General features: G+C 46.3%; 5 protein-coding genes across 5 annotated transcripts; 2 read left to right on the top strand and 3 right to left on the bottom strand.

The window, feature by feature from the left end:
- Positions 1-3,793: 3,793 nt before the first annotated feature.
- Positions 3,794-12,756, top strand: PVX_118165 (hypothetical protein, conserved; the record flags this gene model as incomplete). The annotated part of the gene is made up of 1 exon (XM_001615877.1): positions 3,794-12,756. Exon 1 carries the CDS (start codon positions 3,853-3,855, stop codon positions 12,754-12,756), a length of 8,904 nt encoding a protein of 2,967 aa, XP_001615927.1. The 5' UTR covers positions 3,794-3,852.
- Positions 12,757-13,666: 910 nt separating this feature from the next.
- Positions 13,667-14,428, bottom strand: PVX_118162 (hypothetical protein; the record flags this gene model as incomplete). The annotated part of the gene is made up of 3 exons (XM_001615876.1): positions 13,667-13,894; positions 14,021-14,175; positions 14,305-14,428. The coding sequence occupies 3 exons, from the start codon at positions 14,426-14,428 to the stop codon at positions 13,667-13,669; spliced, it is 507 nt and encodes a 168-aa protein (XP_001615926.1).
- Positions 14,429-16,623: 2,195 nt separating this feature from the next.
- PVX_118160 (hypothetical protein, conserved) lies at positions 16,624-19,117 on the bottom strand (the record flags this gene model as incomplete). Its single annotated transcript, XM_001615875.1, has 8 exons — positions 16,624-17,011; positions 17,237-17,392; positions 17,499-17,592; positions 17,706-17,821; positions 17,980-18,030; positions 18,230-18,341; positions 18,453-18,519; positions 18,679-19,117. The coding sequence occupies 8 exons, from the start codon at positions 19,115-19,117 to the stop codon at positions 16,982-16,984; spliced, it is 1,065 nt and encodes a 354-aa protein (XP_001615925.1). The 3' UTR covers positions 16,624-16,981.
- A 1,030-nt stretch (positions 19,118-20,147) lies between these two features.
- PVX_118155 (hypothetical protein, conserved) lies at positions 20,148-21,529 on the top strand. The gene is made up of 3 exons (XM_001615874.1): positions 20,148-20,803; positions 20,996-21,198; positions 21,293-21,529. The coding sequence occupies exons 1-3, from the start codon at positions 20,422-20,424 to the stop codon at positions 21,491-21,493; spliced, it is 786 nt and encodes a 261-aa protein (XP_001615924.1). The 5' UTR covers positions 20,148-20,421; the 3' UTR covers positions 21,494-21,529.
- Positions 21,530-22,278: 749 nt separating this feature from the next.
- PVX_118150 (hypothetical protein, conserved) lies at positions 22,279-23,485 on the bottom strand (the record flags this gene model as incomplete). Its single annotated transcript, XM_001615873.1, has 2 exons — positions 22,279-22,482; positions 22,604-23,485. 2 exons carry the CDS (start codon positions 23,483-23,485, stop codon positions 22,279-22,281), a joined length of 1,086 nt encoding a protein of 361 aa, XP_001615923.1.
- Between the last annotated feature and the right edge of the window lie 2,940 nt (positions 23,486-26,425).

Raw genomic sequence — 26,425 nt, 5'->3', positions numbered from 1 at the left:
TATCCTTCTCTGCACTAATCACTTGCGAAAGTCGGCTGCACAGAGATGGTGTGCTCTTCAGGGTGATCCTTTGTACACTTATTCGCGATAACCTCAATGATTAGGCAAACGGGGAACCCCTTCTCTTCCAATGGGTGAAGCAAAGTGGGCAGTGCAACCCCAAATGTGCAGTGTAAAAAAAAAAAAAAAAAATATGTACACAGATCTACAACAATATGCGCATTGAATTAACACCCAACATGTCGCATCTCAAAGAAGGCCAAACACGAAATGGTACGCTTCGTCGATTTGCAGTTATCACAAAGTGCCACATGGAAAAAAAAAAAAAAAAAAAAAAAACAATTTTACCAAAATATGCCTTATCATTGTGCGGTTTGTCCCTGAACAAATCTCCCCCTGTGCGTGTCGCTTTCACGTATTTCCACAATGACGGGGGAGAATAATTAGCATTCCGTTGGGTTGCTACCAACAAGCTGGTCATTTTCTTTCCGGTTCTTCGTTCTTTTGTTTTTTAATCGGCGAGGTATTTGTGGGACACATAAAGTTGCAGCCACGCAGGGGATACAAAAAAAAAAAAAAAAAAAAAGGTGGGACAAATGTTGTAATGTATATATGTATTTTTTTCCCCCCTTTTTTGTCCCACTGTAGGTGCACGCAACTGTTTGCAAATAGCCCTGCGCGTATTTTCCACTTGGAGAATAAGCGGCCACGTGAAAGGGGTGTATACGTCTACTAGCCTGGAGCACAGCTGCAGTAGTAATATTGGCCCGCAAAACTTCCGTACAAATTTACAGCACCCCCGGTGGCATCCGCCGAGGTGGGGAGCATCTCCGCACAGCTTCCCTTCTACACACTTCATCGGCAAGGAAAAGGAGCCAAACCAGAGGAAGCCCCCCTCCTTTATGCACAACACCTTTGGGGTCCCATGTTAGGCTTGGTTCCCACCGAAATGGAACAAAAATATGCTCGAAGAAGACAAAGTCCTTAAGTTTCCCCCCTACCCCTTGACGGTAACTACCTAAAGGGGCACTTAACATGTAGGCTAAATATATTCCCACTTGTTGTTCTACATTTTGCGCCCTTTCGATGGAGTGGCAGAAGTGGCAAAGGTGGTAAAGGAGCCATTTGGGAAGAAGCTACCAATTCGTCAAACGGAAAAAATATGACTGCGTGAAAGGGCGCCCCATATTACCTCACCATGTGACAAAACCGTGGATAAGATAAATGCCGTTCGAAAGGGCCACTCTGGGGTGTCCTTTTGCTTCGCCTTAGTGTGCCGTTCTTTCGCAATGGAGTGAGAAGATCGGCTTCCTAAAAAGGGGAGACACGGTTGGGGGCAGACCGACATTACGCGACGGATCGCTTGCACACACCGTGCACTCACATTTGCCCGTGTGCATTTTTGCCTTTACTCAGCACCGATGAGCGTTGCCAATGATTCGCGTCCTGCATGTTCGCAGCGTGCTGCTTTTTCCGTGTTAATGGGAGGGTTAAAAGGCAAGCTTGGAAAAAAAAAAAAAAAAACAGCCACCAAGCGAATTAGCGAACTAGCGAACGAACGAATTGACCTATGCGCGGAAGTGAATTACTCCCCAGGGTACCTTTTCTCCTTCCCTTTTTTAACCCTTTCCACGTCGTTAAATGTTTTAAAATTGGTCCCCTTTCCACTGTAAATTAACGGATGGCCGCTCTCTTCAGAAACGTGTCCAAGCAGTATGCCATAACTTCCGCGAGGGGATACCAAACATATGTTGCAACATCTTCTCTAAATGAACAGACCAGGCGAAGAAGAAAAAAAAAAATAAATAAAAAGTACAAGGTAAAACCTCCGAAGTGATTTTCCCCCTCTATGCAGCACTTTCCCATTCTTAACCATTGTGCGCAATTTTTTTTTTCCTTCCTTTTGGCAGGGGAACATAACCGTTTTGCCACCACTTGGGTACCCCCTACAGGTGCAGTTATAGGCACATACATACGTTCCTGTGAGAGGGCATCCCCAGAATGGGTATGCTACACCTTCATGAACAGCCACCCATGAGTGAACCCCATCGAGCTTTTTATTTTTTTTCTCCCCCAAATAAATTTATCTGCGTATGTCCGCCTAGCCGCATGCATTAAAATAAGAAAAAATACCTCCATTTTGAAAAGAACAAACTTGTGCTGCCCATATGCCTACGCGCGTACAAACATGCTTAACATAGCGCACGAACGTACGTACGTACACATGTGTATGCCTTTTTTATTTTTCCCCTTCCCTGTGCGCTACTTCCCCCTTTTGCGTGTGCATGGTGCCACATTGCGGCGTGGCGGGGGAAAGGCCAAAGCTGTGCTTGTGCTTAAGCCTGTTCATCCTGTGAACAAACAATTCGACTCACGTGGTTGGCAGCAAGGAAATGGTGCTCGCCTTGGAAAGCTTATATGCGCGGGGGCTATTGCATGTGCAGGTATGTATATGCTTGCATTACATTACATTGCATTACATATGCGCTTCGCCTTTTGCTTCCGCGCTTTAGCGAGTGCGTGCTGGAGGAAATACACAGGAAGGTACCCAGCGAGTCGTTTTTGAAAGATACCAAGTTTACCTGTGCATATGTCGTTTATGGCAAAATTATTGCCAAGCGTAATTCGCTTTTTTGTTTTTTTGTTACGTGCTTGCCGCTCGCTTGTTCGCCTGTTGACCGGCTCCCTGTTCGCTTGTTCCCTTGTGAATTTTTTTTTCCCTCTCCCATAAATTGTTTTTCGTTCGACGAACCATTTCGCAGTTTGGTATTTTTTTTTTTTTTTTTTTTTTTTTATTTTATTTTATTTTCTTTTTTTTCCCTTTTTTCCTTTTTTTCCTTTGCCTTAATTGTAAACACATAGCACTCGCGAACGGTCATAGTACTACACGGCTGCTAAGCGTACTCCTCCAATGGCATACGCAATTGTACTTTTGTAAGCACAATACCTTTGCTTATGTAAAAAAAAAGTACGCTTAACTTATATGTTTGTTTTTAACCCCTTCGCTTATTGGCCTACGCGCAAGTCCCCCCCGCGCTTGACGCCTTTTGCATTTTACCCACACGTTTTTGCTTTCATTCGTGTTTTTCCCCTTCCGTACTTAGAGAGGTACGTACCACGCGCACGTCCATATAAATACGACGCTTGACAAGGGGAGCTGAATTTAATTTTGGGGAAGGTAGCGCTTCTCTCACCGATTTACTCTTCCAGAGTGAACATCAAATAGGGGGGAAACTCAACGAGGAGAAGTAAAATTTTGAACCAAGTTAAATCCTGTTCATTTGTTTTTTTTTTTTTTTTTATTCTGCCGAGTTTACTCCGCGGAGGGATAATATAGGCACAAGTGTTTTATGCTCATCAACCCGTTTGAAACAACGTGGGTTTTGGGTGATCACTTCTCTTGGGAAAAGGCGCACAGAGAAGAAGTGACCCTTTCGAAGTGGCGCCATAGGGACGCGCGTACGCTGCATGTGTAGATGGGCGTAGCTTTTCCCGTTCGCGTCACCCAGAAGCTTTGTAACCCTGGCAGTTATGTAAAATTTGCAGAGCTGCAGCAGTTGCGATATATGTGTACCGTGTGTAATATAAGAGGAGGGGACGCACATTAAGTAGGAAAAATAACTGAAGTACGTTGTCATTGTGGGTTGGAGGGCGCTCCTTTTTTATAAGTATACCACCCATGTGCCACACATGACATTGCAAAGCGATCAGCTGCACTAAATTGACTTATCGAAAAAGGGGAGAATTATGTTCAGAGGAAATCCCTGAAGTGAGTTTTTTTTTTTTTTTTTTTCTCCCCCGCGCTCCTTTTTCGCCATTGTAAATACCAGACAAGCGAGAGTTGCAAAGGAGATGGCGTCTCACGGGAGGAAGAGGAAGAACTACGAGGATCGGGGCGACCGCAGTGACGTGTGCGACCGGCAGGAGCGGAATGAGCGGAATGAGCGGCACGATCGGGGTGACCGCCTAGACCGCCAGGACCGCCACGACAGGGAAATAATTTACGACCAAATATACTCCACGCCCAGGAAGAACAAGCCGAGGTGCATGGTCGTGTCAAACTACAAGGACAACTTGCTGAGCTACTTCGAGAGCATCATAAACGTCGAAAATAAGGGAACCCATTTCAGCAACAAATGGTACATCCATTTTTACCGAGTCTGCCTGTATAATGAGAAGCTCTATGCAGGTGGCTCCGCTTCGGCGGCCGAGGGGGGAGGAGCTCCAGGGAGTAATGGAAAGAACAACACAAATGTGAGTAAAAAAAATATCGACAAATTGATCATCGAATATAACGTGGAGGAAGTCCTTCGGAAGGTGCAAACTTTAGTAGTGAGAAAATTAGATTGTGAAAATTTGTACTATCAAAAAATTCTAGTAATTGTGTGCCTCCTTTTTGACTTCTTCCAAAATAAGAAGCACGTGAATGTAAGGACGCTAAAACATTTGGAAGGTGAGGAGGAAGAGGACGAGGGGGGGGAAGCGACAACCGGAAAGGAGGCAAATACCCAGTTAGCAAATGAACGTTCTGAAGGAGATCACACAAATGGGAAAAGAAATTCTCGCACGAAGGAGTCAAAGAAAAGGTCCAGAACAACATCCGTAGCGGCCAACTCGTCCAATTACGGAGATGACGATTACGATGAGGTAATGAGCAATCGAAGGGGCAGCAGCAAATATGAAGCTGAAATGGAAGTAGATGTGAGGAAGAAAAAACACCTCAGACAAAAGCATTTCCAAAATGAAAGTCAAAAAAATTACTACATCATAGAATTTAAAAACTTACTCTTTAATGAAAAAAAAAAATTTAACAATATAGAAATATTTTACCACATCACAAACTTCATCATACACAAGTATTGGTACTCATCCGAATTTGCAAGGTACAACGTTTTTGTTTGGTTTTTAAATTACCTGAATAATAGGTTGGAGATCAAAAAGAGTATTAACAAGATAAATGAGCAGCTGGAAATGTTCATCAACCTGCATCCCAAGATTTTTAACATTTCACATGCCAAGAAGAGGAGGAAGAAAAACACCCACCATATGAGTGCCAGCAATAGCAGCTATCACATGGCTGGCTTAGGACCCGGAGCGGTTGCCTCCACCTCCAACCACAATAGCGGTGGTCATCACTTTGAAAATGGCGTCTTAGACTACCCGAACCTTAAAAATAGGAACAGACAGCTGGGCGGGGGATTTCCCGATGCCACTAATTTGGATAACAAAAGCAAATCTTCAAATGGGGAAAATATTAACAAGGTTAACACGTTCAGTCATTTTGTAAGTTCCACCAATGTGGGTAGCACAGGTGGTATTGGCGGCACCGGCTTTTTCGGTGCTCCGAGTGGCAGCGCTCCGAGTGGTGGTCTGCAAATTTCCACCACGAACGTGACCGCGAGCGGAAGCAACAACAATAGCAGCAATAGCAACCCATTCAAAGGATTTAACCAAAGCAACAACATATTTAGCAGCAACAAGGGTAATGAAAGCAGCTTGTTCAGGAAGAGCAGCAACACCACCCCGTCTAGCGGCGCCAACCTGTTTGGCAGTACCACTCAGTCTAGCGGCACCAATCTGTTTGGCAGCACCGCCCCGTCTAGCGGCACCACCCCGTCTAGCAGTACCAACCTGTTTGGCAGTACCACTCAGGCTAGCGGCACCAACCCGTTTAGCAGTACCACCCAGTCAAGCACCTCCAACCCGACTAGCACCACCAACACATCCGCGGCGACGTCTCTCTTTGGAGGTTCGCTAAGCAATAATTCGATCCAGCACCCCCCCGGAAATAGCACCGTGCCAAAGTTCACCAACGCCTTTTCTGGAGTTCTGAACGCGCAAGATAACTCCAGCGCCACGTGCGCGAACCCCAGCGGTAACAATCCCCTGTCGGGGAGCCTATTTGGAATGAAGAGCAGCCTAACTAGCAGTAACACCTTTGGCAGTCCAAACAGTGGTACCCTAGGCAATCAAACCGCTTCTACCATTGGCAATCAAACTACTGCTACCCTTGGCAACAGTCTTATGAACAACCTGTCGAATCAAACGACCAGCATTTTTAATCCCAAAAATAACTCCTCATCGGAAACGTCAAACATGAACCTCTCCTCCAGCAGTAACAGCCGCATCTTTGGTTTCGAGAAAAATACACAAGGCACTTCCCTCTTTGGAAATGCCGCGGGGAAGAACCAAAGCAAAGGTCTCTTTCCCTTTGGAAATAACAGTCAAGTTGGGAACCAGGACAAGGACAGTATGCAGTTGGGTTCCTCTTCTGGAGGTAACCCTATGTCTATTTTTGGCCAAAAGAGCAAGGGAGATTCGACCTTTTCGCTCATGCCAGGGGGGGGTACCTCGGCTAGCAGCATTGGCGGGGGGAGCGGCTTAGGCGGCACCAACACCCTTAGCGGGGGTAGCGGCTTGGGCGGTACAAACACCTTTGGGGGGTTCGGACGGGGAGGCGGCGCAAGCGGCGGAAGCCTCATGAACAGCGGCACAGGCGTGTCGTTGAAGCCGAGCCCCGGTTTTCAGGGCGCCCTTGGTGCTCAGAAGGAGGGATTTTTTGGGGGCGCCAAGCCGAACGAGAACATTTTCGGCACGAGTGGCGCGGGCACAGGCGCAGGCGCGGCCGCCAACCAGACCAACATTTTTGGGATGCAGCTCAGCAGCGCCGCCAACCACAGTCCGTTTAGCAAGGCCGCCGGCGGGATTGGCGGGATTGGCGGGATTAGCGGGATTAGCGGGATTAGCGGCAGTGTCAGCGGCAATGCGAGCGGGAGTATTGGCGGAAATGTGAGCGGAAGTATTGGCGGCAGTCTCGGGCTGAATGGCCCCCCCGGGGGCGCGGGCGGCTCCCTCGGCTTCGGCTCCAGTCTGGCCCCAACCCCAGGCGCGACCATTGGCATGGGGAATAACCTGTCGCAGGGCAACCCAAGTGGGCCGCACTTCCAACCGATGGGCACAACCCCAAGTGCAAACAACTTGGCGAACCTCTTTAACAGCGAAAGTGGTTCGAAGGAGTTATTCAAAGATTTGAAGCTTTCCACGGATACGGGACAAAAGTTTAGTGTAAATAAAAAGCCGCTTTTCTCGAAGAGGGTGAAGAACAATACTCTCCTAACCCCCAACAGTAACGCAAATCCAGAAAATAATATTTTCAGTTCAAATTATGTGAATAAGGATAGCTTGTTGATTAACCAGGATAAACCCATGAAGGTTATTTTTGGGCAGAACAAGAGTAGCAGCGCGGTGGATCCTCCCCCCCCCGTAGGAGGAGCGGGTGCGCCCCCTCTGGGAGGTACAAACTTGTTTGGAAGCACCATCAGCGGGAGTACCATCAGCGGGAGTGGAGGCATAAACGACAGTGGCAGTAACAACCAGGAGAAGGCCAATAACCTCTTTAACCAAAGCAGCAATCAGATGGGAAACAAAATTACCTTCAACGCAGCTTCGAGCAGCAGCATGGGGCAGAGCAATAGCACCACCACCACCTTTGGGAAGAGCACCGGCAGTAACCTGTTCGGAAGCAGCAGCAGTAATTTATTCCAGAGCGGCACGAACAATCTCTTCGGAAATAATCAACCCAGTGGAAGTACAAACAGTAGTAACAATAATAATAATAATAATAACCCCTTTGGAGGGAGCCCCTTTTTCACCCCCCCAGATGGAACCAAAAATGATCCCCACAATAACAACCCCGGTTTGGCTATTCCAGTGAAAAAATTAACACTCGAGGAGAGGAAGAGGAAAACAGCCAAAAGTAATATGCTCTCTTTGTTTTCGAATAACAAAATGGGGACCTCCACGGATACGAATAATGCGGTTGACACTTCCCTGGGTGCGTCCTTGTCGAATGGTTTGCTTGGCAATAGAAGTTCGACGGGCGCCAACCCCTTCAGTTTTAGCAGCACTTCGGTGGATAGCGTCTCCAAGGGGGGCACCTCCGCCAACACCGCTACCGCTACCACGGCCAACGATGCGCCCGGTGGTACCTCCCTGTTTGGGCAGAACAGAGGCACCGGCAGCAACAGCGTCGCACTGGGCGCGCCGCAAACAACTTGGGGCGACAAAAAAGCATCCATCTTCGGCTCAGCCACGTCTGCCTCAAATGAAGGAAGTGGTGCCGCCGCTAACGCAGCGAATAAGGAGGGAAATGGAGACACCACCGCGACCACGCCCTCAACGAACCCCATCAGTGGTAATAACCCCAATGAGAAAGGCACCTTCCAGACAGGCATGAAGAGCAGTTTGTTTCCCTTCGCTTTAAACAAGACGGGGGAAAACACCACCGCAACGACGGAGAAGGAGAAACCCAAAAGTGGAATATTCGGTTTTGGATCTCTAGAAGTAAAGGGCGAGCAAAAGGAGGAGCCAAAGGGGGGGGATAAAAATGACCTCCCAGAGAAAGACAAAGGAGGTGAAGACAAATTGTCTAGGAAAAACGAAAAAGACAACTTTCAAGTTTTTGGCAGTGCATTTGTATCGTCTATAAATGGGCAGAATAAAGATGCGAGTGCTAAAGGAAATGATTCTGTTCCTTCCCCTTTCGGCTTTGGCAAAACAAAAATGGAAGAAAATAAAACGAGCGCTTCTCCCTTCGTTTTTCCATCGAATAAGGAAGACAGGAGTTCGACGCCCATTTTTGGCCTTCCCAGCAAAACGTCGTCCTTTAACGAATTGCAGACGGGGGAGGAGAAAAACAAAACGTCCGTTTTTTCCGTCGGGGGGGAGAGCAAGCAGGGGGACCTTTCCGGTGCGCAGCCCGAGCGATCCGACGTGTTTAAGTTTAGCGCCACTGGGGTGGGCACTGACGGAAGCGCGGTTGGTGCGAATGTGGGCGGCTCGTTTGGGAGCGGCGCGTTTGGAAGCACCCCGTTTGGGAGTGCCCCTTTTGGAGGTGCCCCCTTTGGAAGTGCCGCCCCCAAGACAGGCTCCCTGTTCGGCGGCCCAGTGGAAAGCGGCGCAAACGTTAGCGACCACATAAACTACGACGATGTGAAGAACAGGAAGAGGAGGAGGAACGTAGACATGGAGGACCAGGACGAAGCGGCCAAGTCGAAGGGGAGAGACTCCACAGATGAGACGAATCAGTGGGGGGGTGACAACTCGAGGAGGAAAGGACCGAGTGGAAGCCATTTTGGTGATGAAAAAAACGATGAATTAAGCACCGACAGTTTGTTCTTCAAAAAGAGCAAATTGGGGAGCGCCCTAAATGATACCAAAAATATTTTAAACACGTTAAAATTTGATAACATCCCAAGCAAGGACATGCTAAGTGCGTCTCTTAACGAAACGAGTTTAAGTGCCCGAGAGAACAACTTAATCGAGAGGGGGGTTCTGAATGTTAGCGCTTCTCCATGGGATAGCAAAGAGGAGGGAGGCAGTCCGACAAAGGATAAAACTGGGAGTGGTATGCCGTCCAGTGGGTTTTTCCCCCCCACAGGAGGTGATGCCTCCCATTTTGGCCTCCGAAATACGCTGAGTAACCAGCTAACCGCAGAGACGAACAATACAAGCGGTGGACCAGCACCTTTTAAGCAATCGAGTGAACCGAACCATGGAAGTATGGAAGAATCGAATCTGCCATTTGGCACTCGTGAGGGGAACCACTTTTTGGACGACCAGGCGAAGAAAGGAGCGAAACAGGACGAACTGAATGACCAGGAAAGATTAAAAATGAATAACTACCTGATGCGGGAGACGAACGATGGAGGTAGTGACGTGGATGGTGACCTGGATCGTGATGGAAAGGAAGGCAAAAATGCGAAGAAGGACCACTTGGTGACGGACAAGAAAAGCCTAAATCGAATTGTAGCGTATAACAAGAGAATATCTTTCGATGATATAGAAGTGGACTTAGACAAAGACGTCATCGACTTGAATGACTTGAGACAGAATCTATTTTTGTGTGTTCTAAATTTTCACTTAAATTACTGGGCGGAGAAAGTTATCCTCTTCTACCCCCACAATGAAAAAATTAACAAATTTTGTAATCGCATTATGAAGATAAAGAACGAATTTGATGAAACGTATAACTTTAACCTATTTGAGCAAATCCACATGTTAGCGAAAAAGATGCTGAAGAGGATAGACCGCAACTGCTGCATCTACGAAAGTGTGCTGTTCCTTTCGGCCGAGAATCTCTACGTCCTGAAGAACGCCAAGCTGTCTCTGTTCGAGGCCTTCAACGTATATCACTTTTGGTTTCAAAGAAATAGCCTCGATGTGAAAAAAAACTTCCAGAATTTTATGTACACCAATAAGATTTACCCCTCCTACTTGAACTACTATATGAATCTTTATAAGAACCACAAGTCGTTTAATTATAAGTACACGCAGGGGGGGGGAGAGACCGAGGGGAAGCGCAAGGGAAGTGCAAAGAAGAAGAAGATGAAGCAGCTGGACCAGGAGGGGGAACGCGGCAGCGACTCGGCCAGCAACTCGGCGAGCAATTCGGCCAGCAACTCGGCGAGCAATTCGGCGAGCAATTCGACGGACCGGGAGGAGCCGAACGGCAGTGCCGGCTCGTCGGGCAGCTCGGCGCGCCCCCGCGACGGCGACTCCAGCAGCCAGGGGGAGGCGGACAGTGAAGGAAGCGGCGCAGGGAGTAGCGGTAGAAGTAGCGGTAGAAGTAGCGGTAGAAGTAGCGGTCGAAGTAGCGCCCGAAGTAGCTCCCGAAGCTGCCGTGGAGGCAGGCGCGCGAAGAGGAAGGGCAGGGCCAGGAAGGGGAGCGCCGAGCGCAAGGAGGACAGCCTGATCGAAATCCTCAACTCGAACAGCAGCGACGTGTCGGACGTGATGGACAACGGCAACAAGGAGGAGCCCCTGAACATGCACATCAAGGAGAAGTACCTCTATCTGTCTAAGGGGAAGGCCAGAAAGAACAAACTCTTCCTGCCCTCGCACATAAGGGTTAAGAAGCTCAGTGCATGCGAGTGCATACTGCTGGAACTTATCCTCAAGAGAGACATACTCAACGTTTTAAAGAAGTACAAAATTTTTAAAACGGAAAAATATGAATACCTCTATGTGAACCTCATAGCAATGTTGAAGCATTATAATTATTTCTCCCTAGAGAAGGAGAATGAAATAAGTAAGAGCTCCACCTCCACCAGCGCAACGGTGAGTGGAGTTGCCGGTGAAGCGGGTGAAGCCCACACCGGTGATGCTGGTGCGGGAACATCTCTCCCCCCGTTGGGCCAGAACAAACCGAACAGCCAGTTGAAGAAGCTATCAAACCATCTGACCTCAAATTGTATGAACACAAAAAATGATAAAATTAATATCCTCAAAAAGATATGCGATAGGAATTTGCTATACTACATAAACATGCAGTTAAAGAACATTACCCACTTGATAAGCTTCAACGAAATGGAAATCGCCTGCGTGTACCTGAATCATATAAAAAATAATTTGTATGTCATGTTCCAGATGCCTATTCTTCTCTACAATACCCTCTTCGACAGAATCATCACCTCGTATAATGACTACATCGTAATGGAAAACTTCTTCAACAACTCTTGCCTGTATAACGACTTTCGCTATGAAAATATTTTCAAAACGAAGGTTGCCTATATGCTCATGAAGAAATTTTTCCACTTAGACGACACGGAGAACTGCATTCGATTCGCCCTCTACTTTGAGAGCATTCGCACAAAGGCTCCACGAAATAACATCTACAATGATTATATTTTTCATAAAAACTTGGTGAGTGCCTACATCAAGGTGCATGAAGATATCGTGCCGGAGGAGTGGATCCAGGCGCAGACTTCCAACAACAGCGAGCTGAGCGACCTGCACGACTCGGAATACCTCGACTACTACTCCTTCTTCTTCAAGGACATCTCCAAGTATATAAAGTTCCACATCATGCAGAAGATCGTCTGCGGCAACATTTTCAGCCTGCGCAGGCGGGACTACACGAACGCGCAGGAGGGGGGTAGCGGCGTGACCAGCGGTGTGGTTAGCGGTGTGGTTAGCGGTGGGGCTAGCGGCGGGGTTAGCGGTGGGGCTAGCGGCGCTGCAGGTGGCGAGGCGAGTGAAGTAACCGCTGGAATGACCAGCGGCGCGAACGCCCCCGCCGGGGAGACGACCCCCCCGCAGAGCGCCTGCGAAGACAACTTCGCGTGCTACTTCGTATACATGGTGAACCGCTCCATCCTGGACGACCTCATCAACCTGTACGCGTCCAAGGGCGACTACTTCTACAAGAGAATCTCAGCCACCCTCATCAACAGCTCCTTCGTAAAGGAATACGAAAAGACGCACAACAAACATTTCCACATGCACGTTCAGGTAGCCAATATAAACCACTTTATGAAAACGAACTTTTTCGAATACATCAATTTTTTCAAAAAAAAAGAACTCTACCACATCGATAAGACGAAAAATGAAGATGAAATTATGCAGAACTTAGTTAACGTTATAAAAGGAAATGGAAAAAAAATTGTCCTAGTGATTAACATGCTCGTCGAAATTATTACCAAAATGGAAAAAAAAGTTTTGAAGAATGTCAACATTTTTATTACCATCAATTTGAGGAACTTAATCATCGACACTTTTTACCTCTTCAAGTACATTTTCAACAATAAGGAGTTTTCCCTCCACTTGGTGGAGGACATGTACAGGAACGCCGTCACCTTTAATGACCTTATCAACTCCACCTTCTCGGACGACGTGCACTACTACCCCCGGGAGCAAATAAAGGAGCTTTACACCTACATCCGCCACAAGTTTACCAACCAAAATTTGATCGCCTGAGTTTGCCGCCTTCGCAGCGGAGCACACGTGTGGAGTTACCATAAATTTTATGTGCGCCAACCGTGGTGCTGGCAAATTGCGCGTGTTTTCCCCGCCCCTGCTTTGTTCTTCACTTCTCAATTTCGCCCCCCTTTTTTTATGTCAGCATATCGTCAGACGTTCTTGTGTACATTTTTCTTTTTTTTTAACCCTCTTATGTTTACCAAAAGGGTGTGCGGATTTTCTCCCTGCGCAAACCGCCTCGATGTGTGGCGTACCCATGTACACACAGCACGTTCATCCTGCGGACAAACGGACAAGCGATCTAACGAATGTACATTTGTAAAACTTGTTAAATTCTGGCATCGGCAATGCCGCACGAAAAAAAAAAGGAAAAAAGAAGAAACACTTTTTCGCCGCGAAGGCTTCGTTCGAAGGGCGCACAATTGAAGTGTCCCCTTTATACACCCCCACGGAGGGGCAAAAATATGCCGTAGGAGAAGTGTAAAGAGAGGAGGTTGCGCTCCACACAGGCATGTACTCATACAATTACTTAACATGCCTGGCAATCTCCACCCCTGGACATCTCCCTTCGTAACCCAACTGGCATTTAATTAAAAATACACTTCGGTAATGGCAATGGCTTCGACCCCAAGGCAGTCATCCTGCCTGTATCATCATACCAGGTGGAGGCACCACACGGTAAATGCACAACGCGGTTAGGAAATGTTCCCACCGCAAAAATGGACATACACACCTGATGGACATGTAGCGGAGTTAACCAGATAACCACATCGTCTTTGCGTTTTGCCAAAGTGGCTCACGTAAAAGGCACATTTCAGGGGATGCAATTTGCCGCTCAGGAGCCACGTCCAATTATGCAGCTGCATATGCGCGCTCCTTTCATGGCCGCCCTCCCCCCAGGGGTACATCACAAGAAGCTCTTCTTCGTCATTATGGTGTAGAAATCTTCGAACGAAATTTCCCCCTCGCCCTTGGAATCTGCACGGTCAATCATATCCCGCAGCTCCTCATCTGTTAACGTTTCGCCTAACTCCTTTGCAACTCTTTTTAAATTCTTCAGTGAGATTGCCCCCGTTTTGTCATCATCGAAGAGGTTGAAAATTCTTTGGATGCCTTCCCGCGTGTCTTTATTTCCCTACGAGGTGGGAGGAGGAGCCAATTCGATAATTGCGTTATGTGAAGGGGAATATGCCACGCCAAGTTACCATACACACACGTACGTACGTACGAACGCACATGCGCGGTGTGCATGCAGGCCTACCAGCTTGGACGTTATGACCTCCATAAACTCTTCAAAGTCGATGGAGGAGTAGCCGTCCTTCTCCAGGTCGGCTATCATCCTGAATATCATTGGGTTCTTAACGTCTAACCCTAGGCTCTGCATGGCGCACTTTATTTCCTTCGGGTCGATGGTGCCTGCGGGGAAAGGTGAAAGACAACATAACGGGGGAAAAAAATAAAAAAAAAAAAAAAAAAAACAACAGAACTGAATAGAACTGCTTCATCCACTCATATGTCATCTTTTTTTTTTCCCCCTTTTCGCACCTGTCCCATCGGTATCTAACAAATTAAATGCTTCCCTTATTTCCTCAATTTCATCTTCAGTGAAGCCTGGCCGTTCTGTGAAGCTCTTTTCATACCTCCTCCTAATTGATGTATTTTCTGTCATTAGCTTATATGCTCTGGGCGATGTTAAAAGTAGGGTACTTTGAATGTTTTCAAAATGCTTTTTTTCCTTTTTTGCGTTTCACTTTGGAGATATTCGCCGCCTTTGTTTCGAATACAGTCACTCCTGGTGAAGGAAGAAGAGAGCTGTGAGCATGTACACCGGAGTTAGGCGAGGATTGACATGTTTCGCGATTATATATTTACTTATACGTACACGCGCAGATTCCCTCGCATTTGTTTTTAATTTTTTTTCCTTTTTTTTTCCTTTTTTTTTCCTTTTTTTTTCCTCTTTTTTTTTTTTTTTTCCTCACCTTTATGTACAAACACTCGTGGGAAAAATTGAAACCTCCGAATTTTTAATCATTCGTTTTCACCCCCGTGATTGGAAGAAGCGTACATTTGATTTACACTTCCTGCCTCGCGAAGATGGTTAAATTTACATGTGTACGTGTGGACTTTGCCATGCGAGTGTGGAAGTCAATGCGCGCAGTGTGATGTGATACGCAGCATGTCATGTGGTTTTTCTTTGTTTTTTTTTTTTTTTCCGTTTTTTTTTCGTTTTTTTGTTTGTTTTTTCCCCTTTTTTTTTTTTTTCCACCCCCAATTGTGATTGCAAATCAGGCCAATTTTGGCCTTTTCATTTTCGCTGGTAAAACTAACCCTGCGGTCTGCCCCTCTGTTTAATTTTAATGAATTTCATCGAAGGGATTTTTTTTTTTTTTTTTTTTTTTTCCCATTTGATGTGACGGCTGCAATTCCCTTTCACCATTGTGTACACATTGGCGTATATGTACGTTTTACTCGCCATGGAGCACTTAATCGCGCAAAATGGAAAAATGGCAGAAATGGACACATTCACTTGTACACATGTGCTGTGTGCCAAACTGTTAGGTGTTTTTCCCCACGCCAGTGCCTGCCTCGACGACTCTGCACATCGGCGTAGGTGTATCCATAGCAGTAGGGAATTTTTTTTTTTTTAAAACGCAGTGGGAACTTCCTCGCAACGAAGAGGACAATTTTATTTTTTTACCCATTTTGTGTAATCGTCTGATTGCATCCGTTTACATCCGCTCACATTTCTGCACACGGCATGGACGGGTAGACCATTTTAAGGCAGCAAAAGAGGGAGAATGATTTCCATTTTAACACCTTTCCCCTGTAGCATGCAACGCGTTTTCCCACCTGATCATGCGAAAGAACTTCCTGTTCGCAAAACGTCCTTCATGGCAGTCGGGAGGGATGTCCCCTCCTGTCTATTTAAAAGTTTGACGAAGGGTAAACCCAGTTGTACATCGAGAACGTCTAACCAGGGAACTCCTTCCCAGCCGCTGCGTAAAATTAGGCCTTTTTGTGTGGCCCCCCGCGTTGTTTACATTTCTGCCCATTTGTCAGAAGGGGCGAATGCAGACAGCGCGGCGTGTACACCTCTGCACATACTTAGCAAAAAGAAGGAATAACTGCAGTCTAACAACATATCTTTAGGAGGGTACCTCTCAACTTGTTCCCCTGTTGGGTGGGTGTGTACTACATACACGTAGGCTGTCTCCATTGGGGCATATCATGCTCACCATTATTACATACATGTGCACACGATTAAGCAAATCGCTAATTATCTCTTCAGCGAAATGGATAGTAAGCCGGCTGTTATATGGAGTAGCGGCTCGGTTCACCTTTGAAAAAAAGAACTCGCAGGGTGTGCTCCTACATTGAGCATTTCCCGTCACTGCGTAACTCGCGCAGAAGTCCTCTCATATATGCCACTTAGCTATCCCTTTTATCCACTCCTTCACTTTTACTGTGTGCACGGCGCGAAACAGTGTCACCTTGGTTGGGAATCATCATAAAGGAATGACAACTGCCATTGAGTGATGTTGGAACGAGCACGTTATTTTACGAAACCTCAGTCAGGACCATACTTCTAACCACATTTCGTTATGTTGTGGTTTGGCCCAATATTTGCTTGGTTCAGTTTTTTTCCCATCTGTCCTTGGCGAACATTTCCAAACGAGCGAAAAATGCGCATGTATGTATGGGAAGCCTTATGAAGAGGGGGGACAAACGGCAACCTTTTAAAGTTGCACATTTCGTAGCGGCTACCACACCAATGTGCGACGGAACTCCTTCCACGGGGTGCTTCATAAACGGTTGCTTTGGTTTCATTCTACCCCGCGTAGCCATCACCTTCATTACTTAGTACTATTTTAAACACAATTGGAGCGAACCAATTTGATGCGTCAAACTCAAAAACGCGGAAAAGAAAAATAAAGGCGAGTTGAAAAATACACCCCAGGGGGTAGAGGGGCATCACTATGCGCGCACACACAAATAGATGTACGTACATAACAGGCATTTCTTCAATGCATTTTCACTAAAAAAAAAATTATTTTAAATTCAAAAAGTAAACATATGAAAATTCAGTTTGCTCACTTATGCAACAACGCACTGTTGGTGAAAAGTGAAGCGGTTAATAATACACGCACAGGTTGGGATTTTTTTTTTTTTTTTGCTTTCCCCCTTTTGTGGGATTATTCTTCCAAATGGTTGAAAGATAAGCTTAAATGTCCAGAAATTTTAAGTATATGGCCTGCGAATGAAACGTAAAAAAGGGGTTGAAGCAACGGTGAAGGATTTGTCCATACACACACAGGAGAAAGCATAACAGCATTGTGCAAAAATGCCACTTTGAATTGGCAACTTATAAATGTGACTAGCCAAAATCATGAAAAAACGTATGAACAAAAAAAAAAAAAAAATAATAAAGTAATAAAAAAAAAACTCCTTTTTGCCTGAACCGTTCACGCAAAAGTACCTCTTTGATTAAGTAAGTTATCTCCGAAATGTCTTTGCATTTATTTATGTTCGATTTTATGTAAGACAGAATATGTTCGTCACAGGGGTTGATTTCCACTTGCGCGTTCTTTGACTGGTAATTGCTCACTTTGAATTGCATAACGTTGCGTATTGTCTGCAGAGGGGGAAAGGTAAATAGACTGTCATAAGGGGGAAGAAGAAAGAAAAAAAAAAAAAGCGCTTCACAATGAACAAAAAATAAATATACAAATGCATAATACCGTAAACTCGAAAATGATGTAGTGCTCCGTTTTTTCTACAATTTTGAGGGGTGACAACTGCGTTGTTTTGATGTTCCGTTCGACTGTCTTTATGCTGCAAAGGGAGGGGGGGTGATAATACAAAAGTAAACGTAGGGCATGTGCAAAGCAAGACACACGTGTGTGCTTATTTTTTTTTTCCTCTTTTGATCGACTCTCTTTTCTTACTGCTCCTCCAACAGTTTGATCCTTTCCTTGCAGTCCAGCGTATCCGAAAAGTTGATGTCGATTTCTTTGCGCTTCTTTTTGACATAGTTGTCGTATTTTTGTATTTTTTCGTTCAGCTGGGAGGGGGTGTAAAAGGGGGGAAATTTTCGAGTGAACTGCGACACAACTGCGACACAACTGCGCCACAATTGCGCCATAATAGCGCCATACTGGGTGAAAAACTCCCCACACTTCTCAGTACATGCCCTGACAGCAGCGTTTCGAGCCTCCATACCTTGTTGATATCCTTCTTAAGCTTGCTTAACGTTTCGTCCATTTCGTTATTCTTCGAGGGGACAGGAAATATGAAGCGAATGTAGTACTGTGTGGGTTGCCGATTTGTGCATGTTCATACACACATATGCATGGTGATGAGAAAGAACACCCATGTTATATGCCTCTCTGACAAAACGGTATCCATATGATGGAGAACACACTATTCATGCGCAGGCACACACACGTGGGGGCACATTTGCGATGCTCACCTTTTGCTTGTTCTTCTCGAACATCTCATCGTATTTTTCCACCTTGGCCTCCAGCTCCAGCTTCCTCACTCGTTCCTTTTCGAACTCGATTTTTTGGTTTCTTTCGGTTAGCCTGAAGAGGGGTGGAAGGCGGTCCAGATTGTGGCTATCGCACTGGACGAACTGCCGATGCGAAAAATTACGACACACAAAACGACATTCGCACGTCTGAGGACGACCCTACTTCAGCTTCAAGTTTTCCACGTGGTCCATAAAAAAAGAGTCCGCGGAGAAGAGGGTATTCACTGCCTCTGCGTGGGGGGAAAAGGAGCAGGGGGAAATTACTCGTCCATAAGAAAGGGAAGAAATGTGTCCTCATCAGGAGGGTAATCATGGGGGCGAAATTAATTTTTTTTTTTCCTTTTCTCTTTTTTTCCTTTTTTTGCCGCTCCTCCAACTGTTATGCCTACCTGAGGTGTTGTTAAAGAGCAGGTCGAGCAAATTCGAAATTTCATTTTCCAGCTGTTTCACTTGCGGCTTGTCGTTGTACTGCTTGCACTGTCGCACAAATTTCTCGTACGACTCGATTATTAAATCCTGGTCATTTTTACTTAAATTCATATGACCAAAATCGTTTATTTGTTTGATATAATTTAAAAATTCAAGACATAAGTTGTGTAAAGTTTTTATTAAATTGTCATCCACTTCGTCTTCCAAGTCATTTTTATTTTCTTTCAAATTTTGTATGAACAAAAAAATTTCATTAAATTTGTCATAAAAGGTGTAGAACAGATCGTTTTCTGAGTATTCCTCCTGGTTTGGGGCAGCCAAGCTGTAGTTTGCCTCCTGATTATTGTACGCCGCCAGGTTGTTCATTTGGCTGTTCTTCGTCACTGAGAGGTGCTCCATTTTAAGCGCTTCACGGGGGTATCAATGTGTGCGTAACTGCTTCCCACTTGGCGGTTTCTTGGCCGAACTGCTGCGTCTTCAGGAGGGGGCGCGGCTGGGACGCTCTACCGGTTTGGCTTCGCCGTGTGGTTTGCCTTTCTATGGCAGTTTATGGCAGTGTGTGGCAGTTTTTTTGTGAGAGCTCTTTTTATGGTATTTTTTATGAGAGCTTAATTTAAGATATATATATATTTTTCTTTTCTGGCTATGCGGACAATCTTGGCCATGGAACAAAGGGGCCGATACGTATGCACGTAAGCGAACGCGTAAGGGCACACAATTCGGTCTCCCGCGTGTCACTGCTTAAAGAACAACGGCTTCGCAATTCTGGCTACGTGGCGTACCCTTGTGTTCAGCTGGGCGCGCCAAACGTGTGTATGTGTGCGCCGGCGTACGCGCTTATGCATCCGTTTGGGTACCCGTTTGTTCATCCATATGTGTGCCCATTTGTGTACCCTTTTTTTTTCCCCTTTCGTGAGGATCCCGAAGAGACCACACAAACGCGACTGCGCAAAGGACGCAGGCAGGGGAGAACAAACTGAGGAACTCACTTTACGGCACACTTTTCCGTTGGAGTACTTACCCGATTGTTGACGCGTCGTATTAAAATGGCATCCCCCCAATGTTGTAATTGCGAACGAGGGATGCGGAAGGCATTCACTGGGACTCCTGTGCTCCTACTTCAGTCCATTCGTTCAATTCGCATACCCTCGCTGGTAAACTCGTATGCATTTGTCCAGCACACAATTCAAAAAACCTCGCACAGGAGCGCATAATTTCCCTCGCTCAATTTTGCACATGAACTCACCATCGAAAAAATTAAAAAAAAATAACAATGTCTCAAACAGGTAAAAATAAAATAAATAATTCTTACGAATGTAACAACAAATGGGAATAAACGTTTTCCAAGATTAAGAAAAATTGGCAAACTCAGAAAACGCGGCGTTTTTTTTTTTTTTTTTTTTTTTTCGCGCGAAGTATGCACAGATGAGGGGCGCAGTTTGAAGGTCGTATTGTTTGCTCCGTTTTGTGCAGTCCGTTTTGTATGTCCGCTTCGCTTTTCCGCTATGCCTCTTCCTTTTTCCCCTTCAAATGGGCACAGCAAACCTGTGACTGTGATCCTAAGCGCAGTTGCAGCCGTATCCTCATCGGAATGGCTCCCACCCCCCGTTGGCAGCGTCCCATTTGACGGCACCTACCTCCTGCACAAAAGAACCCCCTTCTGAATGACCACACCACTTTGTTAACAAAATGGGGAGGCACGCATGCCCATCAACGCCATCACCATCGCCATCGCCACCGCAGATCCATCCCTGCCGCTTTGCCAAAGGAGCCGCAAAAAACTGCTAACCAGGGAGCGGAGCATCCGAACGGCTGAACAAAACCTACGCGTGTACACATCCCCCCGAATTAGGCATAAACACAAAAGAATGAAAAAGAGCCGCCCACCCTTCCTTGTCATTAAAAGGCTATACACACGCAGTGGCGGATTGAGGAAACCGCAAAAAGTGACGAACGATCCCGAAAGCATTAATCGAAAAACGTACTGGTGCTTTGAACACAAACCTATTAAGAGGACGTTGGTCAATTTGATATACTCTCATAATGAATTGAAATTATTCTCCCGTTTTCTTAATCACCCCAATGGTACAACGGCGAGTTGGACGCGTGCACAGCGATCTGACATGCACACAGAATTTCGCTTCACGGGGTGTCTTTCCCCTGAGGTGTACACACTTTTATTTGTTTCTTATGGAGCCATTATTATTTGTCCTGCCTCCTTTGGGGGGTACCCATCACGTTGATTTTCCTTTCCCATTTCCCCACCCCCCTTCTCAGTGGGTACCTCCCTTGTACACGAGCTTTCCTTGGAAGGCCCCTACACGGGGTTCCTGCCTTCGAACGAGGCTCTGAAATTGATTAGCCCCGAGAGTTTAGCCAAATTGTATGAAGAAGGAGACAAGTTGATGGAATTCGTTTTGGGCCACTTCGCGAAGGACTTCTGGCTCTACAGGGACCTGTACGGGTCGTCCTACCAGCCCGTGAGTTGCATTTGTCTGTAATTGGGCTATTATGCCGCCATACCTCCGCTCATCTACCCCCCCTCACCAACACGCGCTCCCCCACCCCTTGCAGTGGCTCGTGTTCAACGAGAGGAGGGACGCCCCTGAGAAAATCACCAACTTAGTTAACAGAGACCTACTTGTAGAGATAACAGGAGAGTTTAAAAATTGCGACCACTCGATTTCCCTGAATGGAGCGAAGATCATCAGACCGAACATGAAGTGCCACAACGGAGTGGTGCACATTGTAGACAGGCCGATAATACAGAGGTAGTTTTGTGCGTGGGAACTCCCCGCGATGATTTTTTTTCCCCGCAAAGGGGGGAGAGAACCCATTTGGAGGGTTCACTTCGTTGAGGGGTCCTAAACATTGGAGTGGCCGCCAACATTGGAGTGGCCGCCAACATTGGAGGGGTCGTTGGAGGAATAAACTGTGCAGCCCACTTCACCTCACCTCACGTGTAAGCGCGCGCAAATGGGTGGCACTTTGCAGGCGGGACTTCCCAGGTGTTCACTTCCTCCTGTGCGGAGCCAGCGCGGCACAGAGAAAGCCACTGAAGGTGCTCCCGCCATTCGCCACTTCTTTATCAACGATTTAGTCATATAAACAGTCTGTTTAAGAAAGAACAAAAAAAAAAAAAAAAAAAAAAAACCAACATTGGCATCAGTTGTAGTAGCAGCAACAGGGGCAGTCGCCGTCGCAGTCTCAACTGCGTCGTGGCGCAGACGGCACCTCGCTAACACAGAAACATTATCACACGGATGGTGGAAAAAAAAACGCAAGTAATTTACGGTGCAGTTTAGGCTGGCCGTAATCCGTGCGACACAAAATTGGTGTACGTGTGCATCCGGGGGGGGGAATCTACACACACATACTTAAAAAAAAAAAGGGGGGTCCTCTATGGGCATTGCAATGATGTAGCGCTGATGGGGATGAAGAAAAAAAAAAGGTGGTCCCCAACGAGGAGGGGGAACGGACACAAATGCGCATCCCCAGGTTGTAGCCATAATCTTGATGTACCCGCGCAGTAGTTTGATCATGCCCTACGCGAAGGCCACTCACGAGACCTTCTGCCCAATCGACTTGAAGTACTCGCTGAGCACCGCGGTGGCCTCCCACTTGGTGACGCTTTTGATGAGCCTGATTTGGAACATGTTGGGCCATAGCTTGCCCGTCACGAGCAGGTTGGGCAGGTCCGCCTTGCTGCTCTGCGGGTCGATGGCTATTCCGTTGAGCACGGACTCCTTGTTCTTCTGGCCGTCCTGCTGGGGGGGGGGCAAATGGTGGGCATAAAAAATACACACCATATAGTGTAACAACGTGGCGGTCACACGAAACGTACCGCACATTTTCAACACCCTCCGCTGCCACTCCCACACTTACGTATCTGTCGCACTGCTCGACGAGGCCGGACAAGTTAATAATCTTCAGGCAGGTGCCCTTGGATATGTCAATCTCAAGGACCAGCTTGGTAAGGAAAACGTTGGCGTAGAGCGTCTTGGCCTGCACATGGTACTCCAGCTCGTTCACATGATAAATGGCGAAGCCCGCGCAGGTAATTTGGGTCTTCCCAGAGATGCTCAATTTTTTAGTGCTTAAAAAATCGTGGGGAATTTCAATTTCGTATAGATAGTCATCCCCAGTAGTCGTCCACAGCTTCTGATTGCGGGCAAAGTTTTCCGCCTTTAAATCTTCTACAGATTGTAGGAGATCTATGTTGGATGTCAGGCCATACCCATCCAACTCATGTTCAAATGAATGGTACAGCTCCATAGTGTCGTAGTCAAAAACGAGAATGACTTTCTCCTTATACGTTAGAGTTAGGATAAACTTCTTATACGTCATTGGCTCGACTACAACTGCCAAACCTTCTGCGAAGAGGTTACTTTTTAAATTGTTAAATCTTTTGGTTTTCCCCGAGGAAAGAGAAAACTCTCTGATGTAGCTAGCTCCATATAACCCCGAAGATTCGAGCAGTGTATCATTGTCTATAAAAAATAACCCTTGTGTGAATGGCGAATGCGCTTCATTGATTGGAATTACATTTGAACCAACATTTAATTGTTTGCCAATGGAAGGGTCGTGAATATGGCTGTACTTAAACACCACGTCGTATGTGTATACTCCAATTCCAAAGGGGAATTTCTCACTTGAATTCGAGTTACTAACAAAATGAAGGATTAACAAAACCGATGCTATGATTAGCAACACCACCACTACTGTCACCACCACCACCGTCTTCCTAAACAGCCTGCATAAAAACATCGTGGAGGGTTGTGTATGTTGTCCAGAGGAGGGGGAGGAAGGGAAACTCCCTTTGTGGGGGCTGGTTCACGGGTCTGCCGAGGGATTCGCAAACGTCCATGGGGCTCTGCCCCTACGTGTCCGCTTGTGCGCGGATGTGTGATCGCGCGTTGTGTGATCGCGCGTTGTGTAAACGCACGTTGTGTGAACGCACGTTGTGTGAACGCACGTTGTGTGAACGCACGTTGTGTGAATGCACGTTGTGTGAATGCACGTTGTGTGAATGCACGTTGTGTGAATATATTTATACACGCTCATGAGCGTACATATCTGCCGCGCGAAAAAAAAAAAAAAGGACAAGCAGTTTATGCAAAACGGAAAGGTGTCTCAAAACAGCTGTTCTTTTAACATCTCTCGCTCGAAAAAAAAAAAAAAAAAAAAAAAAATTCATATGAATGGCTATATATTCGCATCAATATACACTGTCTTATTCACCTTGCTGGCAATGAGGTGAGGGAAAAAATAATAATCGAAAAATGCAGCCTTGGAACGATTTTAAAACGTACACAATATATCATCTACGTATGTACGTTCGAGCGAAATTCATTAAACTGTTGCGCACATGTTTTGTCGATTTATTCTGTTTTTTTTTTTTTTTTTTTTTTTGACCAAACAGGCCCATTTATTCGAGCCGCCTGAACCGCGGCGTGGTCCGCTCGCGGAAAACTGCATGCGCAAAGGTACGAGCGAGAATATACACGTACATATACACATATATTAATACGCACGTGTGTACATACGTGCACGCTCCAACAACGTTGTACGCATGCTAGCACCAGGGGGCGGAGTCCCCCTCATGCGCATCCCCTCCAGTCGTAAGCGAGTGCCACGAGGGAGCCGCTACACGTAGACGCGAACAGGTCCCTTCCACAGCGCTGCGACGATCCCGCGACGATTCCGCGGTGATCCGCGGCACTGCCCACACCTCATCCCTTTAACCTTATATTTTTTCCGGGGGTGATCTTTCTTTTTCCGCCTATGGGGGGGGGCACTTTTCTCTTCGCGTGTTTTTTACTGGCCATACTTTTCTCTTCATTTTTTTTAATTTTACATTTAAGGGGGTTGCTGGCGCAGGAGGTCGTTCCCACGGGGGGTGCTCCGTTTGCGACTGCTCGGCAGTTTCTTTTGCAGCTTCTTTTGCAGCTTCTTTCGCCGCTCCTTTCGCCGCTCCTTTCGCGTGCTTCGCTGCTTTTTTTTTTTTTTTTTTCCGCCGAGTCGCCCTTTCCCGTCAGGCTTACTCACTTATGGCCTCACTGCCCAAGCAGGAAAAGGCTTCAATCGGACGGCGCGCTTTCAGCCGTTTCATTTGATCTGTTGTAAATTTCCGGAGAGGACGGCATCCCCCAGCCAGCACCCTTCGCAAGTACATAAACGTATGCACGTAATTATGTACGCATGTATGTGCGAACGTATACACACGTGCGTGTCTTTCAGTACCTGGCTCGCATTTTCTGTGTGCTCCATTCACGCACGGAATGGCGATAAAGGAAATGAAAGAACCATCAGACTGTGATGTAAATTAAAGGAGCCATGGTGAGGGAAACTTTTCCTCAGCAGGAAATGATCACATTTGAGGACCGCCATATACTATTAATGCATACCAATATGATGGGGCGCAGTCCCATTTGGAATATTCCTTCAACTTTTGAATTTTTTTTTTTTTTTTTTTTTTTCGGATAGCCTAACGTATCGTGTGTTGGGGGGATAAAAAAAAAAAAAAAAAGAGCTTTCTTTCGAGATAACAAAGTGGAAAATTAACCCAAGTGATGACTTATAGCAAAATTAAAAAAAAAAAAATGCCAATTTCGCATATGTACATTGAAAATGTAGCCAACGAGGGGGCTCACTTTTCGGAAGGAGGCACCGCGCGGAAAACAATCCGCCTCGCAGCGCTGAACTTAACGGACTGTCACACTTCCTCCCAAGTTAGCGAATTAAAAAAAAAAAAAAGCGAAATTGTAGCATCCTTAGCTGATCACCATGTGAATTAAAAGAAAAAAAAACGGAAAAGGCGCATTTCGTTGTCGCCTTCCTTCTTATGGTGTTATTTTTTCCCTAAAAAGCCGCTAACGTAGCCAACGTAGCGAACGCAGCAGGGTGAGGAAGGTGGATAATCAATCACATAATATACGTACCTACCTACTGCATGGGTGGGTATATACCGCGCGCCCGCATCGCTTCACCGCTCAGCCAAACTTGCAACTGCTTCCCCAAAGTTTGCCCACAAATGAATGGCTCTTCGGCTATCTTCGGCAATATTCGGAAATTTTCGGCAATCCGAAATTGCCAAATGGGTCAGAGGATATGCTTCCCCACCGTGGCAGCCATGTCACTCTGGAAAGGTACAATTGATGCAGTGTAGTGTACAGTGGGGTATGACATACCGTTGCCGCTCCCCATTTTGCTAGCGCGTGGCTATTTTTTTATTTACCCCCTACAGGATTGTATATATAGCCCGTTTGTTTTGTTGTGCATACAGGGGTGGCTGACTACTCCCTTCATGTGAGCGTTTTATTGCGGGCATATTTTGGCTGCTTAAAAATTGGCCTAAACGGATGGTTATTTTTTTTCTCCTTTTTTTTTTTTGGGCACTCCATTGCGCTTTTCTCGTAAAGCCCCTTATTTTTTGGAATTACTAAGGGGGGGAAAGTAATGCCGGCGGGGGGGAGAGGGCACCGCAACAGGCAAAGGTCGCCGAGTTGATTGCACAGCGGGGGGCGTTCTCACTGAAAGGGGGGCCCCACATGTGAAGAGGCACCCAGAAAAGCGTATACCAATGTATATATTATATATGTATGTATATATATGTAAATGTATGCGTAATTACCGTATGCCTTCCTCCACACCTGAGTTGGCATTTCGACCGGCAACTTCAACGGGATGGCTTCCTTTTTTTTACCC

The sequence above is a fragment of the Plasmodium vivax genome, chromosome 12 (genome assembly GCF_000002415.2).
Source record: "Plasmodium vivax chromosome 12, whole genome shotgun sequence".
Taxonomy (NCBI): Eukaryota; Apicomplexa; class Aconoidasida; order Haemosporida; family Plasmodiidae; genus Plasmodium; species Plasmodium vivax.
Note: the sequence above shows the minus strand (reverse complement) of the source record. Positions and strands in the feature narration are given on the sequence as shown.